The 17530-nt window shown below is 29.7% G+C and overlaps 2 protein-coding genes across 2 annotated transcripts; one reads left to right on the top strand and one right to left on the bottom strand.

The window, feature by feature from the left end:
• The first annotated feature begins 505 nt into the window (after nucleotides 1-505).
• LOC124919201 (syntaxin-132-like) lies at nucleotides 506-8584 on the top strand. Its single transcript, XM_047459383.1, has 13 exons — nucleotides 506-778; nucleotides 1184-1291; nucleotides 1390-1446; nucleotides 3011-3059; nucleotides 3345-3433; nucleotides 3520-3593; nucleotides 4142-4184; nucleotides 4267-4327; nucleotides 4856-4881; nucleotides 4969-5046; nucleotides 6421-6501; nucleotides 8047-8112; nucleotides 8202-8584. The coding sequence occupies exons 1-13, from the start codon at nucleotides 761-763 to the stop codon at nucleotides 8370-8372; spliced, it is 921 nt and encodes a 306-aa protein (XP_047315339.1). The 5' UTR covers nucleotides 506-760; the 3' UTR covers nucleotides 8373-8584.
• A 495-nt stretch (nucleotides 8585-9079) lies between these two features.
• LOC124922057 (probable glycosyltransferase At5g11130) lies at nucleotides 9080-12726 on the bottom strand. The gene is made up of 3 exons (XM_047462784.1): nucleotides 12221-12726; nucleotides 9730-10327; nucleotides 9080-9574 (listed from the first exon to the last, which is right to left on the bottom strand). Exons 1-3 carry the CDS (start codon nucleotides 12678-12680, stop codon nucleotides 9088-9090), a joined length of 1545 nt encoding a protein of 514 aa, XP_047318740.1. The 5' UTR covers nucleotides 12681-12726; the 3' UTR covers nucleotides 9080-9087.
• Nucleotides 12727-17530: the final 4804 nt, after the last annotated feature.

Here is a 17530-nt window from a genome sequence, read left to right as displayed (position 1 = left end):
ATTACATACTAAAAAAATATATAAATAATTTTATAAATTATATTTAATTTTTGTTTATTAGTGTTTGAGGCTAATTAAGACGAGAGACACCAATATCATTTCGGCTTCGGTCAACAAAATGTAAAATCTGGAAAAATCTCCTTCACAAATCAACTCGAATTAGAAATTTATAATTGATATCCTTAATTTTAGTTGTTGCGTTTGTCTAATTCTTCTAACTTAGGGTCGTGCAGTTTGTTATTTTTATTTTTACTTAAAATTTTAAATTCAATTTAAAAAAAAAAAATCCAATACAAAGATCTCTAGATTTGGGGAGAATTTAGTTCTATGTTAAGTTAGGTTAAAGTCTTTTTCTCTATTCTATTTATATTAACGTTAGGGATTACTTAATTAATAAGTTAAAAATCAAACTTACCCTTGTTTACATTCTTTGTCTCTCCCCTTATATATTATTTAGTTGTGTAATAATATAAAAAAAAGTGTCTCTCTCTCTCTCTCCTATTATCATCGATATTCTTTTAGCGTTTCCAGTCTGTCGCTGGTCTGTTCATCAGGTCTTAGGGCATGTTTGTTTGATTCCTTCTTATTCTTCAAACCTGACAAATATTTTGTTCTTAGGTTTCTGTTTAAAGTTAGTGGGTTTTATTTGAAACTCTCTCTCTCTCTCTCTTCTACATACGCTCGAAGATCTTATTGATTCGAACGGCTGAAAGCTCCTGAATTGTTTTGAGAATCCAGCTCACCAGAATCTACTGTCGATATGAACGATCTTCTAGGGGTAAGTCTTTCACTTTCTGAATGTTTCGTGTGTTAATTCTACAACTGTATGGGAAATGCTGATCGGATTTAAGAGTTCTTAAGGAGGAATTAAATCCGAGTAGAATGTGGATGGGGAGAGTCAGAGAAAGATTTAAATCAACCACAACTTGAAATATCTATCTATCAATTTTACTTTTGATAATCAAAACCCATGTATAGAAATCCAAGATTTATATAGGGTTTTGATTAGATTGATACTTTGATTGTGCATATATGCAGGATTCTAGTCTATGAATTGCTGATACATAACACTTAAATCTAAAATCTACTCATACTTCCCTGATTCAAGTCCATCAAACTGAAAAAGAAATATTGATAATACTTAAAAATTTCAAAATTAATGTATATTTTGATGCTTGTGTAGGACTCATATGAGGTCCCTCGCCATGAGGCTAGAGGGGGTGATATTGAAATGGCGATGGACCGCACTTCCCACTCTGGAGATATAGGCTTGGAGAATTTCTTCAAGCAGGTTTTGTATCAAATCACCCTTTGAATTAAGATTTCACTTATTACATTATGTTAGTTTATAATGGGTGGGATGTGCTAACATTATTTTCTTGTTGCTAGGTGCAAGAGGTTGAGAAGCAATATGAAAAGCTCAATAAGCTTCTCCAAAAACTCCAGGTAAGGGTGTCTTGTTTCATGCTACTCTTCATAATGCAACTTTAAACTTATGCTGAAGTCAGTTAAATGTCGCTGTTTTATGTGCATTTTACTTTCAGATATGTTTTCTCTAGTTGTATTGTTTGACTTCTGGATTTTGTTTTTCCATTTTCGACTAAAATGCCTCTCCTAATACAAATCAATGATGAATCTCTATGCTCCTCTAAGTTGCTCAAGTATTTTCTCTTTTGTATACCTTGCTTATTTAACTCTTATGTGTACTTGATATTGATAGTATTCCACAAGTATATGAAACTTAGAAAATGGTAACAATCACATTTAATTTTCACTGCTGCAGTAACATGGACTGCTTGTACAAATAACAATAACAACTCAATGTTAGTCCATTTGGAGCCTCTCTATTGGATTACTGACTTAATAAGAAAGTTATTGTGTTAGACCAACAGTTTTATTGTACAGAGAAAATAACAGTTTGTTTGAATTTGTATTTTCAATGTAATTTGGTGGGAACTAGTAAGTTCAATATTTTTTTGCTACTTTGATGTGTTTGTGAAGGAGCGGAGACTAAAGTGTTAAACTTCTCTTGTTTTTTTATTGTGCTTGGCTTTGTTTAGGACATGAACACAAAATTGAAATTTTCTCACTATAATTCATTCAACATTCTTGTACAGGGCTGTAATTTGACTTTTTGAATGAAGTAGAATTATCCGTTTGCTTACTTGTTGAAAAACGTCGTTTTGGAAAAAATAAGCACAAAATCATCAAAAACAGTAGAAGTCCATAAAAACAACAATACAACACAATCTGAACAACAACACAACACAACCTGAACAACAACTGTCTCAAAACAAAAACAACCCAACCAACAAATGACCAAGACACGTAAAAACAGTCTAAACAATGCAACTCAAAACAAAACAACAATACTAAGCATATTAAATCAAATCTAAGAAATTTGTTCACTACAATTCTTTCAACATTCTTGTAAAAGATTGAAATTTGACTATTCTGACTGAAAGAAAACTGCTTGTATTAGTTATCATTTGCCAGTTGGTTGGCATAACTAGTGATTACCTTACAGGAACTCAAGTATTTCCTTGCGTGAAGTTCATTCTGATATTGTAACATTTCTTGTTAGTAGTGCTTTATGTTTGAATTCTATAGTGGAATACTATATCAATGATTATTGAGGTTGCTCTATTCATTTTTAATGGATAGCCTATTGGTTGCATTGATTTGTGACATGAAATGTATTAAATACATTGTGGTAGTTCTAAGAAGGTATGATTTGTAGGGTTCATTAAGTTATAAATCTGGTCAAAAGGTGGCTTCTTTATTATTATTTTAGTATAGTGCCATTGTTTCACCTCCCATTTGTGAAAATTGTTGATTGATAATATGGTGTGGTGCATTTGAACAAACTTGTATGAGAGTGCTTTAATTTGAATTTTGGAAACTGTTAGTATTTGATGATGTTGGCACATGTGAGGGTTTTAATTTATTTTTTAGAAAATGATCCTATTATTATTTTCCCTTTGATTTTTGTTTCCATACACTATTTCAGAGTGCCCATGAGGAGTCAAAAGCTGTGACAAAAGCTGCTTCAATGAAAGGTAATTTAGTTTGTTCTAAAATGAAGTCAAGATATCACATTTTTACATCTTCCCATCCTACAATCAGTACCATCTAAGCGCCCCAATTATACACCTGTTGCTAATATTTGATTATGCTCTGTGGAGCTTATTTGGTCTTTAGTTGGTATACTTTCTTTCTTAATCCATCCTGATAATAGGAACACAGATCGTAGAAGGCTTTTCTTTTTGGTGTCTATTCTGTATTTCTTGAGAATCAGGAAATAAAATACAATGAAGCTTATTTTGCATATCAATGTTCCGCAGCAATTAAGCAGAAAATGCAAAAAGATATTGATGAGGTGGGAAAGATTGCCCGCTTTATTAAGTCAAAGATTGAGGACTTGGACAAAGATGTAAGAGCTTGTTCTGCTAGTCTCTTTTCTTGGTTCCTTTTTTTGTGCATATGTGGTGGCTAACCTTCTTCTTTAATGTATTCCAGAATTTTGCCAATAGACAGAAACCTGGATGTGGAAAAGGAACGGGTGTAGACAGATCAAGGACAGCAACTACAGTGTAAGTTTAGAACACATTTTCTTTTGCATCTCATCTTATGTGATCTTAATTTGATGTATCTATGTACATACATGATTACTAAATAGTATGAGGTAATATAACAAGAACCTATTGTATGAGCATGTTTATCACCTCTAAACTCTTCCACATGGCTCTATCTCTAAAGATCTTTCTAATTAAAGAACTTATCTATTTTTTGAAAACTAGTATTTTGTCACAATCTTTGTTACGATCTGATCTCGTTAGTAAATTGCCAAAGTTAAAATTGGAAGTGATTTTTTATTTTAGTTTGGTATAAGATATTTTTTTGATCATGATCCAGATTATAAAGTAAGTTTTGTTGGTATACAAATTAATTTTTTTTATCACGAGACAAATTATAGTGTAATTTTTTTGTTTCATTTGGTATAGAGAATTTTTGTTGCTCATGATCAGAGATTATTTTTTGGATCATTGGGATTTTTCATAACAAATGTAGTTTTTTCAGATCATAATCAACATGAAAAAAGTAGATAACTAAACAGCCTGATGTTTTTTCTTGACCGCAGTTCACTGAAAAGGAAGTTCAAGGACAAAATGGCTGAATTTCAGGTACATTTGAAATATTATTTACTAGGGTTATTCTAATCTGCTCGCCATTTCTGTTTATCTGAACTCTTGAAAATGCTTGCAGACACTGAGAGAAAACATCCATCAAGAATATCGGGAGGTTGTCGAGAGACGCGTATATACAGGTATAAGAAATTACATACCTTTAAAGGGATAAAGGTCAAATCTCACCTTGAACTTGCAAGAAAGTCTCAAATCGTTAGTTGAACTTTAAATTGTTTCAACTAGTCTATAGAACTTGTTAAATGGTTCAATATGTGACTCTCAAAATTGAGCCAATTCTTTTAAACGTTCCATCTAGAATTCCTTCTCCCTTTTGCTATTGTTTGGCTAATGAAAGGCAAGAAGAAGAATATACAACAAGGTGTGTTGAAAAGAGAGAAAATAAAAAGGAAATTACAATATGACGAGATGTGCTCATGAGGAGGATTTTGGAATAGCTTAATTTTTAACAGTGTTAGTTTAATTTAAACATATTGATCTATTTGAGAACAAGTTAAATGGGTGAGAATTAAGCAATTTAATGAAAAGTGGGTGATTTGTGCTTTTTTGTAAGTTCAACGGGCTATTTGAAAATTTTCCTGATTTATACGCATCATGCTTGACTATATGATATCCTGCTAATGGAGTTTTTGTTGTTCAATTTGAATCAGTTACTGGCACTAGAGCTGATGAAGAGGTAATCTTATTTATTCTGTTTGCATTATACTGTCATCGTATTTCAGGAAGAATACTTGTTTATCTACAATTCATTAATTTCGTGCAGACAGTTGACAGATTGATTGAGACAGGGGACAGTGAGCAGATTTTCCAGAAAGCAATTCAGGAACAAGGGAGAGGCCAGGTTCACTACATACCCTTCCTTTTATGACAATTTTCTTTCACATTTTCCTTTTGTTGCTACCAAAATATCTCCTCCATCCAGTTTAATGGTTACTCACAGTTTATGTACTTTTTTTCTGGTGAAATCTGGCCTACTATGTGAATGACAAACATGCCCTTAATTTATGTACATGAAAAAACTAATGACATGCCGAATTCTATTGAGTTTCTTGAATGGGAGAAAATATAGTACATAAATGACTGATTGATATTCATCCTTTACCCTTTCCGATGTCCTTTATCTTCCATTCTTCCCGATAAATTTGTTGTCCATTAGTGAGGCAACACAGTGGTAATGATTATTGTCATTTTTCCTTTCATATTGTGTTGTGCATGATCTTCAGTGAATTTTATTTTTGAAATGTTAATGCGAATTCAAATATACAAGATAAAGTAACAAAATAAAGAGGAGAATGGGGAATGTCATAATAATGATGCAAAGTGACAAATTATAAGTATGAAGCTTCACCATCTCATTTGCCATCTTTCTGCATAATCATGTATTACTGCATAGTACTTCAGTTTTCTTTTCAACTCAATTTGTATTGGCCACTTTGCAAATTGAGTCACCTTCAATTTGTATTCGTTATTTAAGGTCATCGTTTTCTTAACTCAATTAGACGATTCCATTTTCAGTCTTTTTTTACATCTTTAATGTGAGTCGTGTCAACTAGATAAATATCATCATTTATCATATCCTAGGTGAATAAAAGAAGTGATGTTCCATTTTTCTTAGTTCACTTTAGATGTTCATTCAGTTCCTTGTCAAACTACTTCTGTTCTTGGTTATTCATATTTTATTATCTTGCTAATGATAATTCTCATATGAAATATATATTTTGTTTAGTACCATTAAATACTTGCATACAGACGCATACAAATAATGATCTTAGATATTGAAAGTCCAAGATTAATGATTTATGTGTTTCTAGGGCATTGTTCTTTATACCTCTTGTATACAAATTTCGCCACAAAATGGTGTTGCAAAGTGTGAACTTTGGACTCTCCTGATAGTTGCCATGTTATTATGTTTCAAAATCATGTTCCTCAAATACACAGTTTTTCTTGTTTGTGTCCTACCCAAACTACCCTCACATTTTTTTCTTGAATTTTGGATGTACATGTTTTATTCGGAATCTTTCTCTTGAGTTTGAAAAGAATAATGTTTGTTCGAGACATTATTTTTTGTTGGATATTTAGGGCATCTTAAGAAAAATGATATACCTAAAAACTATAACACTTCATGTTCCGTTATCTTTTTCTTGTAGACTCCTTATTTTTTCATACTTGAAGTAAAAGGTCTCCATCTGATCTCTTGTTTTACATGCATTCGTAGATAATGGATACCCTGGCAGAAATGCAAGAACGCCATGATGCAGTTAGAGAAGTTGAGAGGAAACTGCTTGAGCTTCAACAGGTAATACAGACTAATTGATTGCTTTCCCTCGTGTTGGATTTGGTTAACTTAACTGGAAATTAAAAATTATAAAAGATGAAATCCCTTCCTTTAGTAACATAGGTATGAAATTGTAAATAATGGATGAGCATTAGCAAAAGTTACTAAGAGTTTATTGTTTTCTCGCATACAATTATTACTCAAATTTAACTTGTATAGAAAGTAAGGATTTTTTTACTAACATTATTTTTAAAATGTTACAGTTTTTATTAATAGAATTGTTGTGAATTCTACTTCTAATAGTAGAAACTGTGGCATACTAAGAGCTTGTTTGAAATTTGGAATTATTTTCAAATGATCCACCTTTCAAGCTAGAATTCTAACTTTGTGATTTTATTTTTATAACATTTTAAAATATTAATACTAAGAATATTTTAGTCATTTTATTCAAATAATTCACTTTTACATCAAACAAGATTTTATTTTTTCAAATAATCCATGATTATTTAATTATCCAATATCAAACAAGCTTTAAGTCTTGAACACGTGTTAATTGAACAACTTCCATTAAGCCACTTATTTTTATATGATAATAGTCTGTTTTTCATCGAAAAATATCATGTCCCTTTCATTCTATAAGATCTGTGAATGATATCAATACGAATCTCCCTACCCTAATCAGTACAAATCTCCCAAAATTGGTCAGTTGAATTGGTTGAATTTGTTACCAATATTAACTAAATAAATCTTATTTTTACATACTTATACCATGAGATAATTGGATTCAGACCACAATAATGGATCAGCTTACACATTTAACAATATTTGTTTGTTTGCAACAAATGAAAATCATATGAGAAATAGATAAAAGTTACAAAACAAGAAAATGCAACAGTTTAAATTCCTTAGTCATCACGGAACTTATTTGATGTGGGTTATTTTGAAAAAAAATCTAGGTTATGAAATCAAAATCCTGTTTGATGAAAAAGTTGATTTTTTGGGATTATTCTGGTTAAATGACTATATTCTTAGAATTAAGTGTTTTATGGTTGAAATGACAGGTGATGTGATAAAAATGTTTTGTTTTTGTAATAACCCAAATAAACCGAAGATCAAACAAGCTCAGACTAATGTTTCTGATTGCTGTTTAAGTTCAATATTTAAATGGCTGTTGTTGCCTGAAGATTGGGCATTAATCAAGGGATAGTTTGATTCTAGCTTTTCAGTCAACTTATTGCTTGTTCTGTCTAGCTTAAACACTAGCATTTGACATGGGTTGGCATGTTTTTTTTTTTTAATTTGTACTACATATTTCGATAATGTTTACCCGTTAAAAAGCATATTGCAACAATTTCTTGAATCGAATTAGTTAGAACTTAGAAGCCTTGTTATACTTACTAATTTCATTGTAATCGTGTCATATATATTGGGGGTTCATTTGAAACACCATTTCTGTCAGATTTTCCATCCTGATGGAGATCATATTTTGAAACGTCATGAAACATGATGTTTTTAGAAACCAAATGAGGCCTTAGTATCTTAACTTTGCTCAATGTTTTTATGCAGATTTTTTTAGATATGGTGGTCTTGGTGGATGCACAAGGAGACTTGCTCGACAACATAGAAACACAGGTATAACTGTTGAAAATGAAAATAATGAAGAATAATCAAGTTGAGAGTAAAACACGACATTGATTTGATATTTTTCTCTGTTATTTTAGGTGTCGAATGCGGTTGATCATGTCCAATCGGGAAACACGATGCTCCAAAAGGCGAAGAAGTTGCAAAAGTCCTCTCGTAAATGTATGTGCTATGCCATTATCTTACTTCTAGTCATTATTGCTGTTGTTGTTGTCGGAGTGTTGAAGCCATGGCAAAAGAAAGGAGCTTAGTTCATTGATCCTGGTAAAAAGAAATATACAATGAGGATTATTTTTTTTTTACTATTTCGTGTTTTCACTTTGATTTGGTTTAATTTGTGTGCTGGTTGTGTAAAATAAAAATGACTTTGCTACTTTTATTTTTAACTCTCCTCTAAATGATATTTGATTTAATTTGTTTGAGTTTGAAATTTTATTATGGAAATGAATTGTTGATCTTCATTCAACCTTGATTCGGATAATAGTGAATATTTTTTACTTGATATAAAATGGTGATTTTTTTAAGTATAATTTACTTATATTGATTTTGATTTAGTGTTAGCTATTTAAAGCAGTCAAAGAGTACATCAAATCGTAAAGTAATAAAGATTTTACTTAGTTTATTTAAAAGAAAAAGAAATTTTGTGTTATATCATTATTATTTTCATATAAATTTGAAATAATTTAAAATTTTGAAAAATATTAAGATCATACATTTAAATTTAATTCGTATACTATTTTAAAGTCAGATTATAAGAATTATATAAGTTTTAGTTGCGTTAAGTAAATTTTATTTCATGATATTGGTTTAAATAAGAACATAAATTATAAAGGTATAAAACAAGAAAAAACAATAGTATTACATTTTATTTATTTGCTATTGTAGAAAAAACTAATAAAGAATATATTAAATTTTCTAATATTGTTTTATCAACACTATACACTAAATGTTTTGTCAATATTCTATTTAGAGTGTTGAAACCCTAATAGAACCTCTCCTAAGCCAAAGCTCATACATAGTGATGTAAAATGCATCAAACTCAACCGGCATAGAATGCCATTGAAAATGCTTCCTCACTTCCATTACATTCCTTTGCAAAACCTCGTACTCCTCGAGCCTTATTCCCTTCAAAATCTTCTTCAATAAAGGGATATCGGTTGTTGCCACCACAACCGAGAATCCACGCCAATTCAGAACGTCGTTAAAGGGGAGGTCATAATAGTCGGCCAGGATTACCGGGACACACCCATAGTAAAGTGCGTCCCCTATCCTAGCCGTGTTCACCTCAAACCCTTTCACGTGAAAGCAATACTTACTCTTTAGAAATTCCGTGGCATAAGGGGTTTTTAGTCTTCCTGCATGGGCGAAGATTTCCCAATCATCTTTCCATGCAGACACAAGTTGTTTTCGAACGGGAGAATTAGCTGCACCCGCGAAAAAGGCCAGTCTTTTCCTGTAAAAAGTTTCACAGCATAAATTTTATTAAGATGAACCCTAGTTCCTTAGTAATTAGCTTCTCGCTATGTCGTTTTATTTTGAGTACTAATATGATCATTTCTTGTAAACATATTTATCTCAATATTTGAGCCAGTGAATTTATGTAATTACCTTTTTGATAGTTCAATATTTGGAGGGTCCACTTGTCTTGGCCAAATTTGTGGCAGTGGAACATCCTTATGAGCAACATATCCATTGACAAAATAATTTGAGCTACAAACAATTTGTATAGCATTTATCTTCACTTCATTGGCTTTATCCATGGCTATCTTCCCTATAGAGTGACAAGCCACATAGAAATGATCTGCGCCTCCCGATCGATTCCAATAAGGATACTTGTGACTCACGTTATAAATATAGTCTCTCACAAAATTCGGTATGCCTCCAACCCCGATTCTTTTGTCATTTCGCATGTTCGTTATCGAGAAAGGGAGGAAAAAGAGATCTGCCTTTGAAGGATCTCGAGTTACAAAATGGCTCTTTGTGAGTGCCTTCTTGAAGTAAGCTTCACTTGCATAGTTACCTCCAGGTTCGGAAGCTTCCGGAAGTAACACATTAGCAAAAGGGTCGTTTCGCTTATGTGGGTATATGTATATCTTCATACTTTTGTTCATTTCGTTGTAATTCTCCATGAAAATATCTCTATCATGATATATATCGGTCACATTACTGTTACTATTATCACGATCATTCCTTTTTGAGATGTAACCTGTCAAAAGAAGTTAGTATAAAAACGATCAAATAATACAATAAAACAGATAAATGAAAAAACATCATAATAAAAGAACACTAATGGTCATGCAAAAAAAAAAAAAAAAAAAAGGGAATCTCCAAAATGGTTTCTTTTAGTTGTATATAGTTTTTATTAAAATATAAGAAGCTAAATCCTATAATCTACTATTTAAATTAAGACGTTTTAAGTGAAAATCGAACTTCATTAAAAAACTGATTAATCAGGCAACACAAATCTCTTTAGTACTTATTATGTTTCTTAGGATTAATGAAGCTTTCAAAAGTCTTTCTTTTGATGGAAACTCATCCCAAGATAACTCAAAATAAAATAAACAAAATAGACCCTTTAATTCATAGTGGCGCATTCATAATGTGCCCTTTTACCAATGACCATGACAGAAGGAACTTTGCACATGCAATGGACGACAAATTGTTTGGTCATACAAAATAATAAAAAAAAAATAAAATATCTCTTCAAATAAATAAAAAGAATTTAACTTAATTCATGAATCATGACTAATGTAATGCATTAAAATAAACAAAAATGTCATACCTTAATTAATTGCTAATTTAATGTGACAATTAATAGGTAGATTGCCATGGTACAAAAGTTATTTCTCCCCACACCCAAAACCCTTTTGTCTCGGCGGCTAGCTTGTCCCAATTAAATATTACCCAATTTTTTATATGATAAATTTATTAATATTTTTTTTTTATATATATATATCACATTCATGCTATAAAAAGTATTTTCAAATAATAGATATAGTCAACTTGTTAATGCATGCCACCTTTAAGGACCATTCATCGATCAATCATTTCTCAAGAAGGAAGGAAGGAAGCAAATTGGACCATTTATTAATTACCATATCTTATAATTATTCTATAATTATTCGCTTGCTTGACAGACACGTTTTAAATATTAATTAAGACCTTTAAACATATATATGTACATGCAAAATTCAACTTTTATAGTCTTTCTAAAAACAACTATTCATTTTTCAATTAATTACTTACTTTTCAATCAACAAATAAATTAAATATTGACACAAAATTCAAACAGACAGACCAACATGTACGTACAAAATTCAATATATATTTTAACTTAAAATGTTTTAAATAAAAATCTAAGATAATATAATAGACATAATTCATTTTATTTAAACTATTTTAACTTCAAAAACATATTAATTAATTAGTCTATTTGGAAGTATGATAATTTTATTGTGACATATGTTAGATATTTTTAATATTGTTTTTTTTATAAAGAAAAATTAATTAATGTAAGAATTGTCAATCAATTTAAAATTAAATTAAATAAAGTATGAAGAATATATATAACAATATTAATTGCATCAATTATTGCTTTACATCATTAATTTAATCACAACAAGCAGTCAACATAAGAAACAATTTGGGTTTAAGATTAAATTTATAGGTTTTGTGATGTACGTGTAGATTAAGTTAAAAATCAACATTTTAAAATATATAACAAATTAAATACTACTTTTAATTATTAATTCCAATATAAATATAATATATAAGGGTTTACTTTACTATCAAATAATTAATCCATTTCTACTCAAATTAATCAATTTTAATTTACCAAATTAAGGCCTTGTTTGATGTGGGTTAATTTAATTAGGTTATTTGGATGTAGAATATACATATATAAATAAAATTAAATAGAAGAGAAGAGAAAGAATAAGTTTGGGTTTTATTATTAAATTATATATGATTAAAATGAATAAATTTCAGATGTATAATTTTGTTTGAATTTAAGGGAAATATGCATGCAATAGATCATGACTATTGAAGGGTAAATTGAAAATCAAGAAACACAGAGAGAGAGAGAGAGAATCATTCTGACCGGTTCGCCGGTCGTTAATGGGTTCTTCAGGTACATGATCACCACCGCCGGTGGCGGCTCCATGAATATCCGGTACCGGAGGTGTAGAGAATGATTGTTGATCAAGCTTGGTAGTAGTGATGATGATGTTCATCGGCGGCGAGTCATCAAGGATTTGGAGAACAGAACTCTTCTTGGTCGGAAATGTAAGAGCTTTGAGGATGGTCGTCGGCGGCGATGATGATGATGATGATGATGATGATGATGAAGAATTAGGTGGTGGAAGTTTGGTGAATTGAGAATGAAAGTGAGCGTATTGTTCTTGATCTGTGATTAGATAAGTTGTTGAATATGTGTAGTAGAAGATGAAGATTGTACCCATGAAAGCTAAGATTGAAGGTAATAAAAGGAAGAATGATCGATTGGAAGGAATTAGAGTCAACGATGATGTTGGTTTTGTTAAGAACATTGGAGCAGCCATGGCAGCAATTCCTTCTTGAGAGAGAAATTAAGATGAGGATGATGATGATTATGATGATTTATGATGATTTATGCATCAATTTTGTTAGTCATTCGGTGGAGGAATAGTCAATTTTGATGATCTCTTTTTATTTTTATTTTTTTCATGGGGGATGAATTGGTCTTCACCATATACTAATTTTATTCTATCATTAGGCTTAGTTTGGTTGCAGCTTAAAATTTCCCGTTTAACTCTTAACATTATACGAAAAAAACGCTATTATGTTTATTTTAGGGTATAAGTAAATTTGACCTAATCGGTTTATGAAACTGTTAAACCGAACTCAGTTAGAAATGTATTTAGAAATTAAAGTTACGGCGGTGGACTTGAAAAAATTAAGAAAATTAAAGAAAGATTATAGATAAAATGAATGAATGAATATATGTCTTACTTCATTTTAGAGTAAGTACTCAATTAGATTTAAAAATTAAAAATTATGTAGTAAAAAGTTAAATTAATTGTTTTATAAAATGAGTGAATGAAATTATGTAGTATGACTTAGTTTCCAAATATTAACTATATATGTTTGGTTGACGTTTGAATGGCTAGAATTTAAATGGCTCCACTCTTGAAAATTGAGGTATGCTTTTGTTACTAATAATTTGACGGTTGAATAGTTGTTTTTTACAATCAAACAAGACTTATATATGCTTAATTTGATTCCATCTTGTAACTTTATTTTTAATTAGACATCAAGTAAAAAGAAAAGAAGAGTATTGATGGGGACAGATGATCAAAATAACAAAAAAAGTATATAATAACCATATTTGGTCGGTCAATAAACCACTGTCTTTTTTACCTTATTTGAAAAATTAGCTTTCTTTTTCTAGTAGTAGTATAGTGTTGTTTTCACTCTATGTACCTTAAAGTATGGTGAAAATAAAGTAGAATAAAAATTATGATATTATCATGAGTAATTAATAAAGAGAAATATGTTTATTAATGTATGGAGAGAAATAAATAAAATAATGTCATCATAACGGTGTGGTTAGTTTGAGCATGGATAGAGAGAAATAAGAAGAATATTTTAGCATAGAAAAATTAAATTAATGTACCATTCTTCCTAAGTTAATCTATATCAATTTAATGATTAAAATTTTTGTTTACATTTAAAGATTAAGAATTTAAGATTACAGATCATCACAACTAAGGAAAATTTTGTGGTCCAAAGTTTCATTATTAGTTATTTACTTAATTAATAAATATATATTATGAATGATTAATAGATATATATTAACCATTTAGGACTATTGACAAACTATAAATTGAGACCACTTTTTTAACGTTTCGAAATATTTGGGGGTCAATGGTAATTTAGGATCTCTTCAACCTAAATTAGATTTTGTAAAATTTGTACAAAATTAGATTTTGCCCTTATATGTAAAAAAAATTATATTACGTGCCCTTTATAATTAAAAAATTAATAGTAACACGTTTTTTTTAAATGCTACCTTTTATAATAAATGTCAATTAGTTTAAAACAAAAATAATAAGAAAATCATATATCTATCTCAACCCAAATTAAACTTCATCCCGATTCCGTCTCTTTCAACTTAGTTTGACTTCCCTACCCTTCACCTCGCGACGTTCGACTACCCTCGCCCTAGCCTGACTCCCCCTCTTATTCACTTCGCGATTAAATTAAGTTGAGTCAGACTTAAGGAATTAAAAATTACGTGTCACCATTAATTTTTTTTATTATAAATGTCATACAATATGTTTTTTTTACGACTAAACCTCATTTTGTACAAACTTGACAATGTGGAGCCCCAAATTATAAGGTTTTAAAGAAAATATCTCAAATTGTAATTGTTTGCCAATAAGAAGTCCAAAATTGTAAGATTCAAAAGAAGATGTTCCAAATTGTAATTGACTCCCCAATAAGGAATCCCAAATTGCGAGGTTCAAAAGAAGATATTTCAAATTGCAATTGGTTCCTGATAAGGAGCCCCAAATTGTGAGATTCAAAAAAAATGTCTCAAATTGCAATTAATCTAAATAAGGAGCCTCAATTTGTTATTTCAGCCCTTAATTTAACTAGCATGTAAACCGTGCATTTGCAATTATATTATATATATATATATATAGAGAAAAATAATATATACGGCACCTTCGCATATCACCTACCTCATTTGGAAAGAAAGAGAAAATATATCTTAAAAAAAATACAAGAGAGAAGAATATTTTATCTTTCTTTCCAAACGAGGTAGATGCTATGCGAATGTACTGTATAAAAGTGCTGATTTTCTCTTTCTTTCCAAATGAGGTAGGTGCTATGCGAAAGTACTGTATAAGGGTGCTGTATATATCATTATTCATATATATATATATATATTATTTACACTAAAATTTATAATTAGCATAATTTTTTTTTTAAATTTTGTGGGCCATAAGAATATATTTTTTAATTGGGCTCACCTCCCTATCCTTGATGGTGATTCTACAGTGATTTGTTCATTAAAAAAATCATGTATGTTCCATCAAACTAGTATGCTTAAACTTAAGCAAAATTAGATGAACAATGCTCTTTTTTTCAAAATTGGTGCTTGTTCTTAGTTGATTTTTTTTTTTGTCAAGAGTAATGTGAATTCATATTTTGATGGGTCAAAAGCATGCTTTTAGTCAGCTTCCTAGTTCGAAATAATAAACGTTTAACTTAACAAAATGAACATAACCATAATAATTCTCCAAGCTTTTCATGAACTATTATTGATTAATGATTATGCAAAATAAAAAAATATATGACAAAGTCATTCTTTTGAATAATGCAAAAATAATAATACATTTCAGGATAATAATAAAGAAAATAATTGAATTCTAGACACAAATTCCCTTTTTGGGAAAAAAATCTAATGTTATTCTCAGTGTGGAGTTATCAATTGTAAAATAGTTTAGGAAAATAATAATATAATGTTTGAGTTATTCTCCGTTAATAAATAATTATATATTAATATTAGTTTAATTAACTTGATTTTCGTTTAATTCCATTTAACTAATACTTCATCCATCTAATCACTATTTTTTAATTAAAATACCAAAATTACTCTTTTTTTATTAACTCCCAAAAGACAAAATTAAAAAATTTTGGCTGGTCTTTTTTTTTTAAAATTTATTAAACAGGTTTTTTAAGAGAAAATTTGATAAAACCCAGAAGAACCACTCTTTAAATGAGCTCCTACACTTATTTTTAATTGAATAAAACTAAGCATGGATTATATATATGGCTTAGTTTTAAATATTCCAAATATTGACTATATATGTATCTTTGGGTCGTTTGATCTTAATAATTGAGGCAGTACCCTTTTGTTACTAATAATAATTGACGGTCGAGAATCAAACAAGGCATTGTTCATATATGGCTTAGTTTTATTCCAGCTTTTAACTTTTTTAATTGGACCTCAAGGAAAAAAAAAGAATATTGATGGGTACAGGTGATCAAAATATACAAATTCTATATAATCAATTCTCATATATATATATGTCATGGTAGGTCAATAAGCCACTATCTTTTTAACTTATTTGAAATTGGCTTTTTTTTATAAGTATTGCTGTTCTCACTCTTATGTATCATAAAAAGTTGCATAATGTATATGAAAAAAATCAAATTATTGAAAATACTAATACAGAGTTAGTATATGAATTATCATGAGTATATATGGCTAATAACAGAAAAAATATCCTAACAAACATTAAAAATAAAAAACTTAAAACAAGATTACACTCCTTCAATATATTATTAGTCTATTGAAATCAAAATTCAACATAATTGAACCTCTTCTGTTGGAGTCACACCGAAGACTCTCCAGTTAGATCGACGACAACGGTCACTCGCTATTGTTGTCACTAAGTTATGTTTGATATAAGTGTCAATTCTTTTTTATTGCATCTTAAGATTTAGAAGGTTTCATGGAAACAATAACTCTATAGTTTATTAATTAGTAGAATCAATAAATAAATAAATAAATATATATATATATATATTTAAGTGTGAATTAATGAAAATAAAGTAACCCATTTTTAAAAAATTGAGAAAAAAATAAATAATGGCACCAAAGCGAGGTGATTGGATCTATTAACGCACACCAAAAAATATGTGAAATGTCAGGGACTAGTAAACGACTATGTCTTTAGAAGGCAAGAAGGGTTCATCGAGTCCCTTCAGAAGTAGAAATTGAAGCGAGCAGCAAACTACGACTTCAAAGCCAAGTGTAGAAAACTCCACCCCACCGACCAACTACTAATAAAGAGGCGTGTCAAATTCGTTTGTTGGGCAAGGAATGCCAGCTTTTTATGTTTCAATAGAATGAATTACTAAAAAAAAAAAGAAAACACATGATCAATATTTACTTCTATAATTTTGTTTTGAAAGGAAAAATATATACTATCTACTCGTTTTATCTATAATTTTTATTTTTTATTTTTTAAGTTCACCCAAAAATTCTTTCAAATCGTTCCAAACTCTAGTTAATGGATCCGTCTATCAGTTAAGCATAATTGGATGAATACATAATAAAAATAAATAATTGTGTGGTTATATTGAGCATGGGGTGATTTGAGGAAAAATTAAGAGAAATTTGTTGTTTTTTTAATTGAACTTTTAGAAATTCTTAGATTGATTCCTAACAAATAAATGGTCTGATTTTACTTTATGTATATGAAATACATTCCTCAGAATTTTAACTAAGTGGTTAGTTTGAGCATGAGAAAAATTAAGGGTAATTTTTCTTTTTTTAATTTGTAAGATTTTCAGATTGATCCCCAAAAATATATCGTCTAATTTTGCTTCATATATATGAGATACATTCTTCAAC

Source organism: Impatiens glandulifera, chromosome 1 (assembly GCF_907164915.1).
Source record: "Impatiens glandulifera chromosome 1, dImpGla2.1, whole genome shotgun sequence".
NCBI lineage: Eukaryota > Viridiplantae > Streptophyta > Magnoliopsida > Ericales > Balsaminaceae > Impatiens > Impatiens glandulifera.
Note: the sequence above shows the minus strand (reverse complement) of the source record. Positions and strands in the feature narration are given on the sequence as shown.